This window comes from Pan troglodytes, chromosome 23 (genome assembly GCF_028858775.2).
Source record: "Pan troglodytes isolate AG18354 chromosome 23, NHGRI_mPanTro3-v2.0_pri, whole genome shotgun sequence".
NCBI lineage: Eukaryota > Metazoa > Chordata > Mammalia > Primates > Hominidae > Pan > Pan troglodytes.
In genome coordinates, this window is record NC_086016.1 from 40,285,912 (window position 1) to 40,303,944 (window position 18,033).

General features: G+C 52.8%; 1 protein-coding gene across 16 annotated transcripts in view; it reads right to left on the reverse strand.

The window, feature by feature from the left end:
- Positions 1-5,164: 5,164 nt before the first annotated feature.
- The window catches only part of CSNK1E (casein kinase 1 epsilon), a 34,503-nt gene continuing 21,634 nt past the window's right edge, over positions 5,165-18,033 (reverse strand). For 3 of the 16 annotated variants that reach the window (XM_515128.6, XM_054675747.2, XM_063807702.1), the window contains exons 8-11: positions 16,563-16,755; positions 16,330-16,469; positions 15,514-15,578; positions 12,946-14,185 (exon numbers count right to left, since the gene is read on the reverse strand). In XM_515128.6, the coding sequence (XP_515128.3) occupies positions 15,546-15,578; positions 16,330-16,469; positions 16,563-16,755 (366 nt within the window). In that variant the 3' untranslated portion in view covers positions 12,946-14,185; positions 15,514-15,545. Of the gene's footprint in view, positions 6,525-12,945; positions 16,470-16,562; positions 16,756-17,609; positions 17,671-18,033 lie in introns of those variants that run through there. The other 13 variants (XM_063807698.1, XM_054675744.2, XM_054675745.2 and 10 more) reach the window with 10 other exon arrangements.

An 18,033-nucleotide genomic window follows, 5' to 3' on the forward strand; every position in this document is an offset into this window, starting at 1 on the left:
TATTTATTTATTTGAAACGGAGTCTTACTTTGTCGCCAGGCTGGAGTGCAGTGGCACGATCTCTGCTCACTGCAACCTCCACCTCCACCTCCCGGATTCAAGCAATTCTCCTGCCTCAGCCTCCCGAGTAGCTGGGACTACAGGCACGCACAACAACACCCAGCTAATTTTTGTATTTTTAGTAGAGACAGGGTTTCACCATGTTGGTCAGGCTGGTCTCGAATTCCTGACCTCAAGTGATCCACCCACCTCAGCCTCCCAAAGTGTTGGGATTACAGGCATGAGCCACCACACCCAGCCAAAGCCAATCTTTCTTCTAAGCATTTTTTTACAGCGTTCAGAAAGGCTATCATATAAGTTTATAACTGCCTTTTTCACTCAATATGGAAATGATTAGGAATGTGTCAAGAGACTACATTAATATCTATACAATATGCCATTCGTGGCATGGATCTATATAATTTACTTAACCATTCTTCAATGACTTTCAGGTTATTTCCAATTTTTTGTTAGGGAGAAACTAATTAATACAGAATTTGGAGGATAGAGAGGGAGGTGGGGATCAAGAAGGAACCATGCCAGGCACGGTGGCTCACGCTTGTAATCCCAGCACTTTGGGAGGCTGAGGCGGGCGGATCACGAGGTCAGGAGATCGAGACCGTCCTGGCTAACACGGTGAAACCCCGTCTCTACTAAAAATACCAAAAAAAAAAAAATTAGCCGGGCGTGGTGGCGGGCGCCTGTAGTCCCAGCTACTCGGGAGGCTGAGGCAGGAGAATGGCGTGAACCCGGGAGGCGGAGCTTGCAGTGAGCTGAGATCGCGCCACCGCACTCCAGCCTGGGAGACGGAGCGAGACTCCGTCTCAAAAAATAAATAAATAAATAAAAAGTAAAATAAAATAAAATAACGAACTAAAGAAGGGGAATATATGGGTTCACTTAAGGAGTTCAAAGCAGAGCTGGATTTGAGGCCTCACATAGTGTCATTGGGATGCTATTTCTCTTCGTCTCTTGCTCTGTGTGTGTGTGTGTGTGTGTGTGTGTGTGTGTGTGTGTGTGTTGGCCCCATTCCCATGTGGCCTTTTCCCCTCCCAGTGGCAGAGAGAGCACCTCTTTGCCAAGAATTCCAAGATATGTCCCACAGTCACCTCTGATTGGCCCAGCCTGAGTCACGGTCCCATCTCTGAGCCAATCATTGTAGCCAGGAAATGCAGGGCATCAATTGGCCAGGCCTGGATCACAGGCCCACCCTGGAGCCAGTGGGTGGAGTCAGCCCCTTCAGAACCAAATGTACTGAAAAGGAGGCATGAGTACCTAAAGAAAAATGGGGTGCCATGACCAGAAAAACTGGGAAAGAGTGCTGGGGAAAAAAACTCAGATGTTCTGCCTCTCTGGGATTTTAAGTGGCTCTCCAAGGGTCATCCAGAAGGAAGATCAGGGACAGGGCTGAGATGTGACCTCACCCAGAGCAGAGATGGAGGGACCTAGGACAGAGCCATCAGCTCTTTGGGTGGCTCTTTGGAGGCCATTAGCCTGTGCAGTCGTCAACTGCCTCCACCACTGACAGGCTGTGGGATTCTGGGCAAGTCTTGTAAGCCTCAGTAAGCCCCAATTTCTTTTCTTTTCTTTTCTTTTCTTTTTTTTTTTTTTTTTTTTTGAGACAGAGTTTCGGTCTTTTCGCCCAGGCTGGAGTGCAGTGGCACGATCTTAGCTCACTGCAACCTCCGCCTTTCGGTTTCAAGCGATTCTCCTACCTCAGCCTCCCAAGTAGCTGGGATTACAGGCGCCCACCACCACTCCCGGTTAATTTTTGTATTTTTAGTAGAGACGGGTTTCACCATGTTGGCCAGGATGGTCTCGAACTCCTGACCTCGTGATCCGCCCGCCTTGGCCTCCCAAAGTGCTAGGATTACAGGCGTGAGCTACCGCACCCGGCCCTCCAATGTCTTCATCTGTAAAATGGGGGTATGAACAGGACCATCCTGTCAGAGCTGATGTGGGGATCAAACAAAATAACATAAGTAAGGCTGGTAGCACAGGGCCTAGCACATCCTAAGCACTCAATAAGTGTTTCCTCTAATATCTACAATAATAAGCAGAGTAAGAAGGTCCTTTTTGAAATGGCTGTTTATTTAATTTTTTTTGAGATGGACTCTCACTCTGTTGCCCAGGCTGGAGTGCAATGGCATGATCTCAGGTCACTGCAACCTCTGCCTCCCTTCCTCAACTGATTCTCCTGCCTCAGCCTCCTGAGTAGCTGGGATTACAGGTACGAGCCACCACACCAGGCTAATCTTTGTATTTTTAGTAGAGATGGAGTTTCACCATGTTGGCCAGGTTGGTATCAAACTCCTTACTTCGTGATCTGCCCACCTCGGCCTCTCAAAGTGCTGGGATTACAGCTTTGAGCCACCGCTCCCAGCCGAAATCTGAAATTGCTGTTTACAAGTAAAAATGTAAACAGGCCCAATAGGTCAGTTCTGTTTTTGTTGTTGTTGATTTTTTGTTTTTTTTGAAACGGGGTCTCTCTCTGTCTCTCTCTCTGTCGCCCAGGCTGGAGTTCAGTGGCATGATCATGGCTTACTGAAACCTTGAACTCGTGGGCGCAAACAATCCTCCTGCCTTGGCCTCCTAAGTAGCTGAGACTACAGGTACATACCACCAGGCCCAGCTAATTTTTTTCTTTTTTTTTTTTTTTGTAGAGACAGGGTCTCGCTATGTTGACTAGGCTGGTTTCAAACTCCTGGCCTCAAGTGAACCTCCTGCTTTGGCCTCTCAAAGTGCTAAGATTAGAGGCATGAGCCACTGTGTCTGGCCAGTAGGCCAGTTTTTAAGCAAATCTGCCCCTCACACTGTCACCAATGATTGTATTTCCAGCAGCCACGTTGTGTCTAGTATCACAGCCTTGATGCTGCTGTTCCCATCACCTAAAACACACCCTTTCTCACTGCTGTCTCCATCCCTTTCCTTCTCCTAGTTAATTCCTACCCTTCCTTCAGGTCCCTGATAAAACTTTCATTCTCCCTGTCATCAAGTGGGAAAAAAAATACATCATGCAGGGTAATGCATACTGGATGCCTCATTAATGCAATTTTTTTTTTTAAGACGGAGTCTCGGCGGGGCGTGGTGGCTCACACCTGTAATCCCAGGACTTTGGGAGGCCGAGGCAGGCAGATCACAAGGTCAAGAGATCGAGACCATCCTGACCAACATGGTAAAACTCGTCTCTACTAAAAATACAAAAATTAGCTGGGCATGGTGGCAGGCACCTGTAATCCCAGCTACCCGGGAGGCTGAGGCGGGAGAATTTCTTGAACCTGGGAGGTGGAGGTTGCAGTGAACCGAGATCGCGCCATTGCACTCCAGCCTGGACAACAGAGTGAGACTCCATCTTTTTTTTTTTTTTTTTTTTTGAGACAGAGTCTCACTCTGTTGTCCAGGCTGGAGTGCAATGGCACGATCTCGGTTCACTGCAACCTCCGCCTCCCAGGTTCAAGAAATTCTCCCGCCTCTGCCTCCTGGGTAGCTGGGACTACAGGTGTGCACCACCACGCCTGGCTAAGTTTTTTGTTTTTTTTTTTTGAGATGAAGTCTCGCTCTGTCGCCCAGGCTGGAGTGCAGTGGTGGGATCTCAGCTCACTGCAACCTCCGCCTCCCGGGTTCAAGCAATTTTCCTGCCTCAGCCTCCTGAGTAGATGGGATTACAGGCACGTGCCACCACGCCCAGCTAAGTTTTGTATTTTTAGTAGAGACAGGGTTTCTCCGTATTGGTCAGGCTGGTCTCGAACTCCTGACCTTGTGATCTGCCCAACTCGACCTCCCAAAGTGCTGGGATTACAGGCGTGAGCCACTGCACTCAGCCGGCTAATTTTTTTTTTTTGGTAAAGACAGGTTTCACCATGTTGGCCAAGCTAGTCTCGAACTCCTGACTTCAAGTGATCTGCCTGCCCCAGCCTCCCAAAGTGCTGGGATTACAGGCATGAGCCACCATGCCCAGCCCTTAATGCAAATATTTGTGTGTGATTTTATTTATTTATTTATCTATTTATTTTCATTTTTTTGAGACGGAGTCTTGCTCCGTTGCCCAGGCTGGAGTGCAGTGGCACGATCTCAGCTCACCGCAACCTCTGCCTCCTGGGTTCAAGCTATTCTCCTGCCTCAGCTTCCTGAGTAGCTGGGACTACACACGCCTGCCACCACGCCTGGCTAATTTTTGTATTTTTAGTAGAGACAGGGTTTCACTATATTGGTCAGACTGGTCTTGAACTCCTGATCCACCAGCCTTGGCCTCCCAAAGTGCTGGGATTACAGGTGTGAGCCACCGGGCCTGGCCTTGTGTGTGATTTTCAACGTACAGGAAATTTCTGGAAGTCAGGAGAACGGGTGCTGACACAAACAGAGGGCAAAAGGGACTGGATCTTAATCATCTTTTTGTTCCCAGAACCTGACACGCAGGGGCAGGCATGACTGTCCTTCATCATCTTCATCACCGCTGCTGTTCATTAAGCATTCATTACGTGGCAGACAATGTCAACCAAGATCTTGTGAGTGCCTCCTGGCAGATGAGGAAACTGAGGCACAGAGAGGCAATGTTACTTGACCAAGGTCACACCTGGGCAGCCTGTTTGTGAAATGAACCTGGGAACCTACGCCAGCCCCCCCTTGGTGGAAATCAGCCAGCAACCGAAAATGCTTCCAACTTCACGCGGCCCTTCTTGTTGGGGTGGTGACATTCAGGATATCAATGGCCATCCGCAAGCAGAACAAGGCCATTCCGATTGGGTGCGCTACCTGGGGTGTGTGTGTGAGTGAATCAGGGATGCAGCTGGTGGTGATTCACAGATTGCTGTGTAAGGATCCTGAGTAGGAGACACAAGAGAGAAGAAGCTTCCTTTCTCTGTCTCTCTCAGTTGCACACGTGACCTGTGGCTCCATCCTCGGTGAGATGAGTCCCACTTCAAACTTACGTAGCCAACAAACAAGCGAACAAAAACAGGCTAAAGAGAAGGATTTCCTATCAGTTTTCCTGGAATCACCAGGAACATGTTTCAGATTCTTTACAAAATCCCCGGATGTAGTCACCTGTCCGGGACATGCCATCAGGAAAGGGAGGTCCACCTTTGGGTCAGGGGCATGCAGGGAGCTGGGGAGGCTGGGTCCTGGGTTTTCCTTTTCTTTTTTTTTTTGTTGAGATGGAGTCTCTCTTTGTCGCCCAGGCTAGAGTGCAATGACACGATCTCGGCTCACTGCAACTTCCGCCTCCCGGGTTCAAGCGATTCTCTTGCCTCAGCCTCCCAAGTAGCTGGGACTACAGATGCACGCCACCATGCCCAGCTAATTTTTATATTTTTAGTGTTGGCCAGGCTGGTCTCAAACTCATGACCTCATGATCTGCCCACCACAGCCTCCCAAAGTGCTGGGATTACAGGTATGAGCCACTGCCCCCAGCCAGGTCCTGGGTTTTCTCAGGAAAGCTGCAACAAGAGGGAGGAAAAGGGGAGAGGAGGAACCAAGAGGCCTGAGTGGCAGAGCTGCAGTGACTCATCAGGTCTCAGGCCTGCCCTTGGTAAACCTGGATGGGGTGACTTCAAAGTTAATTACACTACGTGCTTTCAAGATGCTGGGATGAAAGGCCTTGGGAGGCATAATTACTTGAGAAGACATTCTTCAAGGGCCGTGGAGGAGCCCAGGTTACTAGCTGTAGGCATCCTTTGCCCCAGGTGGGCCTTTGTTTTGTTTGTTTTTGAGATGGAGTCTTGCTCTGTCACCCAGGCTGGAGTTCAGTGGCGTAATCTCAGCTGACTGCAACCTCCGCCTTCTGGGTTCGAACAATTCTCCTGTCTCAGCCTTCCAAGTAGCTGGAACTACAGGCGTGTGCCACCACGCCCCGCCTAATTTTTGTATTTTTAGTAGAGACGGGGTTTCACCATGTTGACCAGGCTGGCCTCTAACTCCTGACCTCAGGTAATCTGCCCGCCACGGCCTCCCAAAGTGCTAGGATTACAGCTGTGAGGTTTGCCTTCTTAAAGGGGCAGTGCTCCTCCCACAGCTTCAGGGCTGAACCCTCTGCTTATCCCATCAGCCCTTCCTGCACCGGCAACCTTGGTGAAGTCAAACCCTGGATGTTTACCTTCCTGAACCTCAGTAGGCTACGGGACACCACTTCACATGGGCCACTTGAAAGGATAGAGAGCTGCTGTTGGTGCCCAAGGCTAGGGTGAAAGAAGAGGAGGACAGAGGGAGGAGAAGGAGAAATAGATGGCTTCATGGCAACATTTATCCTGCACCTGGGCATTTCTCCCTCCCTGACCCACATGCAGGCGGGAAACAGGCAGACCCTGGAGAAGGCTGCTTTGAGAACAAATTATGGATGTCTGGTAATTGGGCAGAGTGAGGTCAGAGCTTGGAATGTGTGGACTTCTCCAGTGACCAGTTGTGTTCCTGTGGGCGCTTGTGCTGTAGGCTCTGGGAAAGAGGCCATGGGGACTGAGCATTCTTAGCCATAACTGTTTCCACATCTGTTTCTGAAATAAAGCAGAGATGAGAGGAGGGAGGAGAGGACGGGAGAGAGAGAATATTTCACTTTGCTATAACACTTTGCATTGCTCACCAAGCGCAGTGGCTCATGCCTGTAATCCAAACATTTCAGGAGGCTGAGGCTGGAGGATGGGTTGAGCCCAGGAGTTTGAGACCAGCCTGGGCAACATAGAGAGAACCCTGTCTCTACCAAAAAAAAAAAAAAAAAAAAAAAAAGGAAAAATTATCCAGGCATGGTGGTGCATGCCTGTGGCCCTAGCTAGTAGAAGGATCATTGGAGCCTGGGAGGTGGAGGCTATAGTGAGCCATGATCCTGTCACTGCACTCCAGCCTGGGCAGCAGAGCAAGACCCTGTCTCAAATAAATAAATAAAAATAATGCTGCACTAAAGGGGCTTCCATTGGAGCTGCTTCAGGGGTCTGCCTGATCCATTCTCCCTTAGGAAACCCTGGGTTGGGGGCACCAAGGGTAGGAAGCGGGCAGGCAGTGAATGGAGAGGGGATGCTACCCCCTAGGAGCAGGCCAGTGACTTCAGGAGCTTGTATTTGTATTTATTTATTTATTTATTTATTTATTTTGAGATGGAGTATCGCTCTGCTGCCAGGCTGGAGTGCAGTGGTGCGATCTCAGCTCACTGCAATCTCCACCTCCCAGGTTCAAGCGATTCTCCTGCCTCAGCCTCCTGAGTAGCTGGGATTACAGACACTCACCACCATGACCAGCTAATTTTTGTATTTTTAGTAAAGATGGGGTTTCACCATGTTGGCGAGGATGGTCTCGATCTCCTGACCTTGTGATCCGCCTGCCTCAGGCTCCCAAAGTACTGGGATTACAGGCAGAAGCCACCACGCCCGGCCGGAGCTTGTATTTTTGAAGGAGATAAAAAACAGAGGGGAGGTGACGAGACCAAGTGCAGAGGAAACCCAGCCCCTTCTTTTGTCCCAGGTCAAAGTCTCCCTGGTCCCTCCCCTCCTTCCTTTTCAGAATCTTTTGCTGTCTACTCTTGGACACCCCCAGCTCAAGAGTTCTGTGGCCTCCAAAACACTTGCAGGCCTCTTCGACCTCACAACAAACTCCTCCCACCAGCCGAGCCTGTGAGAGTGTCCCAGCTCAGGCCTTCCTCTTCCTCTCTTGAGCTCCAAGCCTCCCTTCTCACTCCGCACATAACCTGTGATAGAACTTAGAGGAGTGGATACCTGTGTGTGTATGGGGGAGCGGGGTGTGGAAGGGAAGGGGCATGAGGAGATGTGCTGGAATATTAACAAGCACCTACATCTTCATCCAGGCAGTGACTACACGGGAGTAGAAAAACGTACACTCCAGGCCACGTGTGGTGGTTCATGCCTGTAATCCCAGCACTTTGGGAGACTGAGGCAGGTGGATTGCCTGAGGTCAGGAGTTCGAGACCAGCCTGGCCAACATGGTGAAACCTCATCTCTACCAAAAATACAAAAATTAGCTGGTTGTGGTGGTGTGTGCCTGTAGTCCTAGCTACTCGGGAGGCTGAGGTAGGAGAATTGGAGGTTGCAGTGAGCCGAGATCGCCACTCCAGCCTGGGCAACAGAGCAAGACTCCGTCTCAAAAAAAAAAAAGGGAAAAAGGAAAATGTACGCTCAAGATGTGTGCATTTTTCTGTGCATAAACTACAATTCAATTTTTTAATTTTTATTTTTGAAAATAGAGATGGAGGCTCACTATGATGCCTAGGCTGGCCTTGAACTCCTGGGTTCAAGTTATTCTCCCACCTCAGTCTCCCAAATTGCTGCAGGTATGACCCACTACACCTGGTCTATAATTCTTTTTTTTTTTTTTTTTTTTTTTGAGAGAGAGTCTCGCTCTTGTCGCCCAGGCTGGAGTACAATGGCACAATCTTGGCTCACTGCAACCTCTGCCTCCCGGGTTCAAGCTATTCTCCTGTCTCAGCCTCCCAGGTAGCTGGGATTACAGGCATGCACCACCATACCCGGCTAATTTTTGTATTTTCAGTAGAGACGGAGTTTCACCATGTTGGCCAGGCTGGTCTTCAATTCCTAACCTTAGGTGATCCACCTGCCTCAGCCTCCCAAAGTGCTGGGAATAGCAAGGCGTGCGTGAGCCACCGTGCCTGGCCCTGTAATTCAATTTTGAAAAGAGGGTAATCGGGGGAAATGGCCAGGCAGGGCCCCTTTTTGCCAGCCTTGCCTTTCCCACTACCCTGTTGCTTTGAGCTGACCAGCCGCCTCCCGATGCCCCACTCCTCTGGCTGAGCACCTCTCTTGCTGGCTGCCCCTCCTTGGCTTGGGGCTGAGAATATGCCCCTCCCCTACCCAAGCTAGCTTCCCATCAGTGATCCTGCCATGCTCGTGGTCCCAGGACCCCAGGCTGGCAGCCCCAGAGCCTCTCGATTTCTCCCTGTCTCTCATTCTGCTAAGAACAGACCGGCTGGGCGCAGTGGCTCCTGCCTGTAATCCCAGCACTTTGGGAGGCCGAGGTGGGTGGATCACAAGTTCAGGAGTTCGAGACCAGCCTGGCCAACATGGTGAAACCCCGTCTCTACTAAAAATACAAAAATTAGCTAGGCATGGTGGCGTGTGCCTGTAATCCCAGCTACTTGGGAGAATTGCTTGACCCTGGGAGACGGAAGCTGCAGTGAGCCAGGATCTTGCCACTGCATTCCAGCCTGGGTAACAGAGCGAGACTCCGTCTCAAAAAAAAAAAAAAAGAAAAAAGAACAGATCTTATTCTGAAGCAGTTCAGTCATCCTGGCCTCCCGGACACCTCGTGCCTGGGTCGTGACCTCAGCTCCCTAAGCCTTCTTCCTGCCTCCTTTCTCTGTTCTCCAATCTCCCTGCCCACTGTTGCCAGATTCACATTCCCCAAGTTAACTTCCATCGTGCCTCTCCCCCAGCAGCAGCTCCCCAAGGTCCAGGAGGTGCTGCCTGATGGAAGTCAGGCGAGTGGGCCCGGAAGGGGTCAGGCTAAGGGGGCATAACAGCTTCTGTGCAGACAATTCTCCCCATGTTACAGATTAGGAAATCAGGGCTCAAGAAGGCCGAGCTGCTTGCAGCTAGGGAGTGGGAGAGCTTTCTGGATGCAAGCCTGCTTCTGCAGGATCGGACTTCTCCAGCCTCAGCCACTGTGACTTGTCTCCCTCCCACTCCGTTTGGACCTCCCTGAGTATCTCATGCTAGTTCTTACCTCTGGGCCTTTGCACATGCTGTTGCCTCTGCTGAGAATGACTTTCCCTAGCAAAATCCCACTCACATCTCAAGGCTCAGGCCGAGTACCTTTGAAACACCTTCCTTGATGATACCAGACACATTCCCACCCTCCTTTGTCCTGAGTTCACACTAGGCCTCTCACACTGGATTCCGGATTGGGGTGAACCACTTGCTACTCTGAGTCCTTCCCCTGACCAGGCCATGAGTCCCTGGAAGGAAGATTCACACTTCACGTTTGAAACAAGGAGTTATCCCAACAGAGTGCTTAGGAGGCACCTGGGACTGTGGAGTCAATGTTAGCAGCATGGGCTGTCGAGCCAGGGCATCTTTTCTGTGCCTCAGGGTCCTCATCTATAAAATAGGGATCATATGGCTGGGCACGGTGGCTCACACCTGTAATCCCAGCACTTTGGGAGGCTGAGGCGGGTGGACCACCTGAGGTCAGGGGTTCGAGACCAGCCTGACCAACATGGAGAAACCCCGTCTCTACTAAAAATACAAAATTAGCCTGGCGTGGTGGCGCATGCCTGTAATCCCAGCTACTCGGGAGGCTGAGACAGGAGAATCACTTGAATCTGGGAGGCGGAGGTTGCAGTGAGCCAAGATCATGCCATTGCACTCCAGTCCGGGCAACAAGAGCGAAACTCCATCTCAAAAAATAAATAAAATAATATAAAGAACATAATACGTTAACCTCGCAGTCTTTTTGGGAGCAAAGGGTTGGAAATGGCCTGGCACAGGTGAACCCTCAATGAGCTTAGCCCTTGTGTTCATCTGAGGTCTCACTGAATTCTGGCAACCCTCAGAAACAGGCATCATCAGCCGGGCACGGTGGCTCCTGCCTGTAATCCCAGCACTTCGGGAGGCTGAGGAGGGCAGATCACGATGTCAGGAGATTGAGACCATCCTGGCTAACACGGTGAAACCCCGTCTCTACTAAAAATACAAAAAATTAGCCGGGCATGGTTGGGGGCGCCTGTAGTCCCAGCTACTCGGGAGGCTGAGGCAGGAGAACGGCGTGAAACCAGGAGGCAGAGCTTGCAGTGAGCCGAGATCGCGCCACTGCACTCCAGCCTGGGCGACAGTGCGAGACTCCGTCTCAAAAAAAAAAAAAAAAAAGAAAGAAACAGGCATCATCACCTCCACATTACAGAGGAGGAAACTGAGATGTGCCCGAAGCCCCCAGGATGCCAATCCTGTGCTCCCAACCCTCCACGCCTGCACCACCTCCAGCCTAGTAGCTGGCACCCTGGTGCCCACACAAGCCCAGTTAGCAAGTGTTTTTTGTGGCATGAATGAAAATGACTCACCAGGTGCCTGTTTGCCCCCTCTGGTAGGGGCAAAATTTCCTTGGGATTATTTAGTGTACTTAAACTGTATGGTTGACGCATTAATGTCACTTCCTTAGAGGCTGTCAGTCACTGCCCACTCCCAAACATTAGCTCTCTAAGAAAGGAATGCAGGAAGAAGCATGATGGGTAGAAATGGGGCAGAGCAGCAGGGGCGGGAGGGATTCTCAGATTATAGCTTTTTAGACAGCTTGACTTTCGTATATGTAAACACCTTCATATCCAAAAAATAAACCAAAAAAGAGGAGGGGGAGAAGCATTAGCTTATTATTAAAATTGATTAAATAGGGTGGGCACAATGGCTCATGCCTGTAAATCCAGCACTTTCAGAGACTGAGGTGGGAGGATTGCTTGAGCCCAGGAGTTCAAGACCAGCCTGGGCAACATAGTGAGATCTAATCTCTACAAAAAATACAAAAGTTAGCCAGGCATGGTGGCACGCACCTGTGGTCCCAGCTGTTAGGGAGGCTGAGGCAGGAGGATCCCTTGAGCCTGGGAAGTTGAGGCTGCAGTGAGCCATGACTTCACCACTGCAGTCCAGCCTGGGCGACAGAGCAAGATCCTGTCTCAAAAAAAAAAAAAAAAAAAAAAAAAAAAAAAAAAACTATACTTTTCACTGTAAAAGACAAAGATCAGCTCCATATTATTTTCTCTCAGGGCCTCTAGTTGGTAACTTCCACTCGCTGTCTGATGTCACGTTGTCCATCCCAGAAGGTCCTAAAGTCCGGGGAGGCAGGGGAACTCTCTGCTGCATTCCCCTGGCACCCCATTCAACCAAGTGCGGGTGAACAAAATGGCTCTTCGCAGGCTGACCAACTGACCACTGACTCCCAGCTGCCACCCAGCCCCAAGGCCCAGGCTCTGCTTACCACCTGCCATTCCAGGGCCTACTGGCATTTCCTGGCTTTGGTAACACACCTGATACCTGATGCCTGTAGAGGGGACCCACCTTTACTTGGGCCTCACACAGCAGGAAACCCTCCACCAGGCTGTGAGCCTGTGGGTCACTGGGTCTTGACGGCCAGCACCGGAAGGGGCCTTGAGCTATGTCCAGGATTTCAAAACGCCCGAGGGGAACCTCCCAGGGCCCTCCACCCGCTTCCCAGGCAGACCTATCAGCCAGACAGCTTCGCTCTTGCCTCTGGGTTGAGACTGTGGCAATAATGGCTCTTGGGTTGACGAAAGGAAGTAAACTGTGTTGGGTAAATGCAGACGGACAGATTCTTTTCCAAGCTGGTGAGACCAAGGCAGGCGAGGCTGAGCGCTGCCCTTTTATCAAGGCTTGACTGAATGACCTCATCCAGAGTCACTTTCAGAGCTCGCTCCAGCACTCTCCTTCATGGAGCCCCAGGGTCAGCAGTGGAGAGGGTCAGAGCACCCCCACAGCGAGATGACCTGGGCTCGTCTTGCCTCTGCCACCAGAGCTGTGACTGTGGGCAAGATATTTTACAGCAGGACCAGTTTCTTGTCCGAAGGCAGGGCTATTAACAGGACCTAACTCAGGATACTTGTGTGGATAAAATCGTGTGTGAAGAGCTTTTAGGGCCTTGCTTCTCAAAGAGGGGCCCCAGGCCATCAGCACACCTGGAGTGTGCAGGGGGAAGCTCTCAGCCCCACCCCAGCCCTCTTTACAAGACCCCCGCGTGGCACCTGTGGCGTGGCACCTGTGTGCACTCGTGTTTTCAAAGCCCCCGGACATCCCAACCACAGCCCAAGTGTTCTGAAAATGGCCCCAGCCACACCTGCCTCCAGGGCGAGGGCTTGTTCCTCACTGACTCCTGCTGCTCCCAGCAAGACCCACTTCCGGGTCTGCAGGGAGAGGCCCTAAGGGCACAGAGGTGGACAAAGGGCTGCCTGCATCACTTTATCTTTTCTACTTTATTACTTCAAATGAACAACCACGATAAAGCTCAAAAAATTCCAATATTTACACAGGAAAAAAGTACAAAATTCCCCCCAAAGTTCTTCAGTATTTTTTTTTTCAGTTTTTTAAATTACAAAGTAATAAAAAGCTTTGCTCTTTAATTAAAAAAAAAAAGGAAAAAGGGGAAACAGAGGTAAATAAATTAGGAAAACACACACACGGAGAAAACAAACAAAAATAAAATAAAATAAAAACAAAAAGGTGTTAACTAGGAAGGATGGGTTAATCCAAAACCCAGCCCTGACTCCAGGCTCCTCCTCAGAAAGGTGGAACCAGGCAGAGGGGGGACCCCAGGTGACTGTCAGGACCAGGGAAGTGATTTATAACTCAGAGCCAGATGCCTTCTGGAAGCAGTCTCCATGGATTCTGCCCTAAAACCAGGAATGGAAGATGGAGCTGCCACCGGCTGATGACGGGCTGGGGGGGACCAGTGGCAGCGAGGACCCTCTGAGCTCTGAGGGATGCGGAGGTCACCACCCACCCCCATGTCCTTGTTAGTAGACACAGGAGAACGGGAATTCGGGCTGGCAGGCTGGGTGGGCCGTGGCACCTGCTGTCTTGGGAAACACAGGTCAACACATCCACACACACACACACACACGCAGGGGATGCCGGCCCCCACCACCTCCCCACCCACTCCATGGAGAGGCAGAGGAGGAGCCTGGAGGCCAGGGGGACAATGGAAAAGCCCAGCACGGGAAGTCAGCCACTGTCATCTCAGAGTGGGTGGGGCTGTGCGTATCTCCTGGATTCTGAGGCTCGGGAAACTCGGTGGGAACTGCCTTCAACTGACTACACCACTCCCTGATGATGCTCGAGGGCCGGCTTTGGCTCTGGGACCTGTCACTTCTCCGACACGGACCCGACCCGTTCCTCTCCAGGCAGGTGGTGGGTGGGGGCAGGAACAGGAGGCTGGGCAGGCCCTGGCGTCTGGCTCCTGTAGCCTGGTGTTGTCAGGGGAGCATCTGGCAGCCTGAAGGTTGGGGGCAGCGGGCACCACAAGGGGGCAAGAATCCTCAGTGCTGAGGGCATCTCATCTTCTTGCCATTGGCAAAGAAATCAAAGAAACAAACTCCATCGTCGGTTTTGTGCTGGGTTTTTTTGTTGTTCTTTTGAGTGGTTTATTTTTGCCTTTTTTTTTTTTTTTTTTTTTTAAAGAAAATACAGTGAAGACACTAGAAGGGAGAAGGGAGAAGACAGGTGAGGTACACAGCTGTCTCTCTGGCTACTTTTTTTTTTTTTTTTTTTTTTTTGAGATGGAGACTCGCTCTGTCCCCCAGGCTGGAGTGCAGTGGCACGATCTCGGCTCACTGCAACCTCCACCTCCCAGATTCAAGCGATTCTCCTGTCTCAGCGTCCCGAGTAGCTGAGATTACAGGTGTGTGCCACCACACCCGGCTAATTTTTGTGTTTTTAGTAGAGATGGGTTTTCACCATGTTGGCCAGGCTGGTCTCAAACTCCTGACCTCAAGTGACCCACCTGTCTGGGCCTCCCAAAGTGCTGGGATTACAGGTGCGAGCCACTGCACTTGGCCCCCCAAATTCCTGTCTTCTCGTCCCTTGGTCTATCTCCCTCTGGGCCCCAGAGCCCGGCTCAAGGCCCAGCACGCTAGGAGATCCATCTTCATGTGACAGAAACGGATTCTCTCCCTTCTCTGCCCTCCTGGTGAGCATCTCCCCACCCCACCCCCAAATATCTGCCCAGCCCGCCATGGACAGCTTGGTTCCTGGGCCTGAGATCCGAGGAAGGCCAGCCCTGTTCATGCCTCCACTCTCTTGTGTGGATGAATTTCTACAAAACAGACCACACACAGATTGTCCCAGTGTAAAGTCGAGTCCCCTGACGTGTCGGACTACTGCCTACAAATGGACACACGTTCCCCAGAGAGCTCAGATTATACCCTCGAGAAGCCCAAAGAACCCCTGCCGCCTCCCATTCCCCAAGCCAGGCCCCAGAGTGGGGCATTTCCATACCCCGCCTCAAGGCCTGGTGCAGTCCGGGAAGAACCAGCAGGCTCACGCTGGCCAGAGGGCCTCTCTCAGTCCTACTACAGAGGCCTAAAAAGGGCTCCTTTGCTTCCTCCACAGCCCTGTTGTGAGTCTTGTGCAGGAATTAACTTGCGTAACAGCCCAGAGGCTGAGACAGGGCTAATGCCGTGGGAGAGGTCAGAGTGTGAGCCCATGGCCCCGTCTCTGCTGGGAACCAACCTTCCAAAATATGTTAAGGCAGAAGGAGATAGAGACCTGGCCGAGGGCAGAAAAAGTTTTCCCCGCAGAAACTAATCCATGAGGGGTCAGGCCTGAGCAGAGAAACCTTTGGCCCCAAGTCAGGCAGCCTCCGAGGTTTTAAACTACTTGAGGCCCCTTAGAGTTCTGGGGCGCCTGGTACCATCTTCCACTGCCACTGCCACCCACCCCTCCACAACACATTGGTCTCTTTCTGGGGCCCTGGGAGCTTCTAGGTCGGCTGGGCTGGCTGCATCTGCAGCAGTCATGGACTCACCTAAGCAAACACTGGTCCAATGGGGGCTCTCCTCACTTCCCGAGATGGTCAAATGGCACACTTGTCTTTTGAGGGTGGGGAGGGAGAGAGAGGGAGGGACAAGCTTCAAGTCAAGTCCCTTAGCCGCTGGCGATGGAGATTTGGCAAGTCTCTCCCCACTGAGGAGGTGTACCCCCACCCCCACCTCCAGGCAGCCCCTCAAGCTGAGGGAAGGCCTGTGTGATTCCAGTGACTCTAAGATGTCCCTGTCTGTAGCTAAGAACGTTGCCCAGGGAGGCAAACCTGCTACCTAAGTAGATGGCCAGTGAGGGTTCTCTCGCAGGACTCCCTCCTCGCCCACAGGCAGGAGGACGAGGGCAGGGCTCCCACCCACCTCTGCCAGGCCACCTGCCCTGGGCAACTACAGATTCCCCCTTCCCAAGTGTCCCCATCCAAACATAGCCCCAAAGAGGATGGGACCTCACCGCCCCTACACCCCATGCTCTTGCCAATGCTCACAGGGGCTCCTGGGGGCTCCCTGATGTCAGGGAGCAGCAACACCTCATCTCTGGGCCCCTGGCAGCGAGGACTGGAGCCCAGCTGTGCCACTTGCCAGGGAATGTTACTGCCCTGAGCCTTGGTCAATGACTCTGCTCAAGAGGGCTCATCAGACCTCAGAGGATTAAACGAGGCCAAGTCCCGGCTCAACAGAAGGGGTTCACTCCAAGGCAAGCAGCGTCGATGGAGAGGGAAGAACAGAGCCACGGCCTGACCTCCCACTGGGGGGTCTCTAACTCAGTTCTGAGGCCCAGAGGGACTGGCAGGGGGGCAGCTCACCTGTGAGGCTGGGATCCGGGAGACCTCTTGCCGCCCAGTGAGGTCTGAAGAGGAGACGTTGGCGGGCGCACCCCTGTGCAGCCTCATACTCACCTTCCTCTCCCGGTCGACCCGCGAGATCGCTCTGGGAGAAGTATTGCCTGGAGGGAGAGTGGGAAGCCACCCTCAGAGTAGGCACAAACAGAGCCCCCCACCCACCCTGAACCCAGCCCACTGCCTGAGTCCCTGCTCACCAGCCGGCTGGATGCGGGAGGCCGGCGTGGAAGCCACGGGCTCGGCGGCACTGCGGAGCCGGTTGGCAGTGGCCCCTGTGGGTGGGCCAGGGGGCAGGGCTCGGGTCGCGGACCCCCGTAGCTGCCCCATCCTCTCCTCGCGCTCGTGTTCTCGCCGCTCCCGGTCCACATCCTCGGGGTTCCGGGCTGCACCCTGCAGGGATGCAAGAAAAGACACCAGTCAGCCCCAGAGGCCAGGGTGCTCTGGGCCCAGCAGCCCTGCAGGGCACAGCAGGGGAGGGAGGCCAGGTGGATATCTCAGAAACCTTCTGCTCCAGCCTCCCTGACAAGCGCGGGAAGCCAAGACCCACAATCACACAGCACAGAGACACGAAGCCACACAACCACCGGAGGAAGGAGAAAGCAGGGGTCTGGGGGCAGAGGGAGGTCAGTCTGCCCTGCTCTCCTGGGATGGAGCCAGAGAAAGGACAACTAATGCGCCCAGGATGATCAAGAGCACCTCTTGGCCCTCCTGACCTGGGGCTGGGCCTGCCCTGGCCCCCCTCTGTGTACCAAGAGCCCTTAACTACTCAAGGTTGCTAAACCGAGCAGGGAAGCTGTTTAGAGGCCTCTAGCAGACTGGCTAGGGGTGTCCAGAGGGGGAAAAGAACAGGCCCAGAGTCACAAAACTAGTGGAAGGCTGGGCTAGGACTCAGACCAGCTCTCCCGGTACCTAGCCAGGGGCTCTTCTCATCAGGGAGCTGTCCTTCCCCCTGCCGGGACCTGGCAATGGCTTCTGGCAGGTGCAGTGGAGGCCACAGCCAGGAGGCCCAGGGAACCCACACAGACACCGCCTGCCTTGGGACAGAAGCTCAAGGGGAGCTGGAGAAGAAAATGGGGCCACGTTCCCCACGGAGGAAGAAGAGGCCCAGCAGGCAAAGCTGGAGCAGAAGGGGTACCCTAAGCCCCCAGGTGCCCTGCTGTCCAGCCACTGCCGCCCCTGGTGCAGGAGGAAGTGAGAAGGGGCCAGAGAAGAGCATATGTGGGGGCAGCGCCCGACTGCGTTACCTAGTTCATCCTGGGGCCGTCCACAGGGAAGGGCAGGGGGTTGGCAGGTAGGGGGCCGCATCTGTGGAGGAGAGAGCTCTGGGCTGAGTTGGGGGCCTGCTCATGGGCACAGGGTGTGGTTCCTGCAACCCATGTCTCTCCCAGGAGACTGGCCAAGAGGTAGGGGCGGGCTCTGTCTTTAAGCAACTCCAGGAAGTAGTGGCTAGGACCAGAATGATCCCTGAATCTTAGTGAGGCACCAAGGCCCAGAGAGGCCTTGTGACCTGCCCGGGGTTGCACAGCTCAGGGCAGAGCTAGGGTCTGAACCCAGGCCTCTGCCACCTAGTCCCACTCTGCTCTCTGCACCCCAAGAGGTCACTGTTCAGAGCCTTGCCTTAGAACACTCTAGAAGATGCATCTTCCCATCCTCCCACCCAGAAGCCTC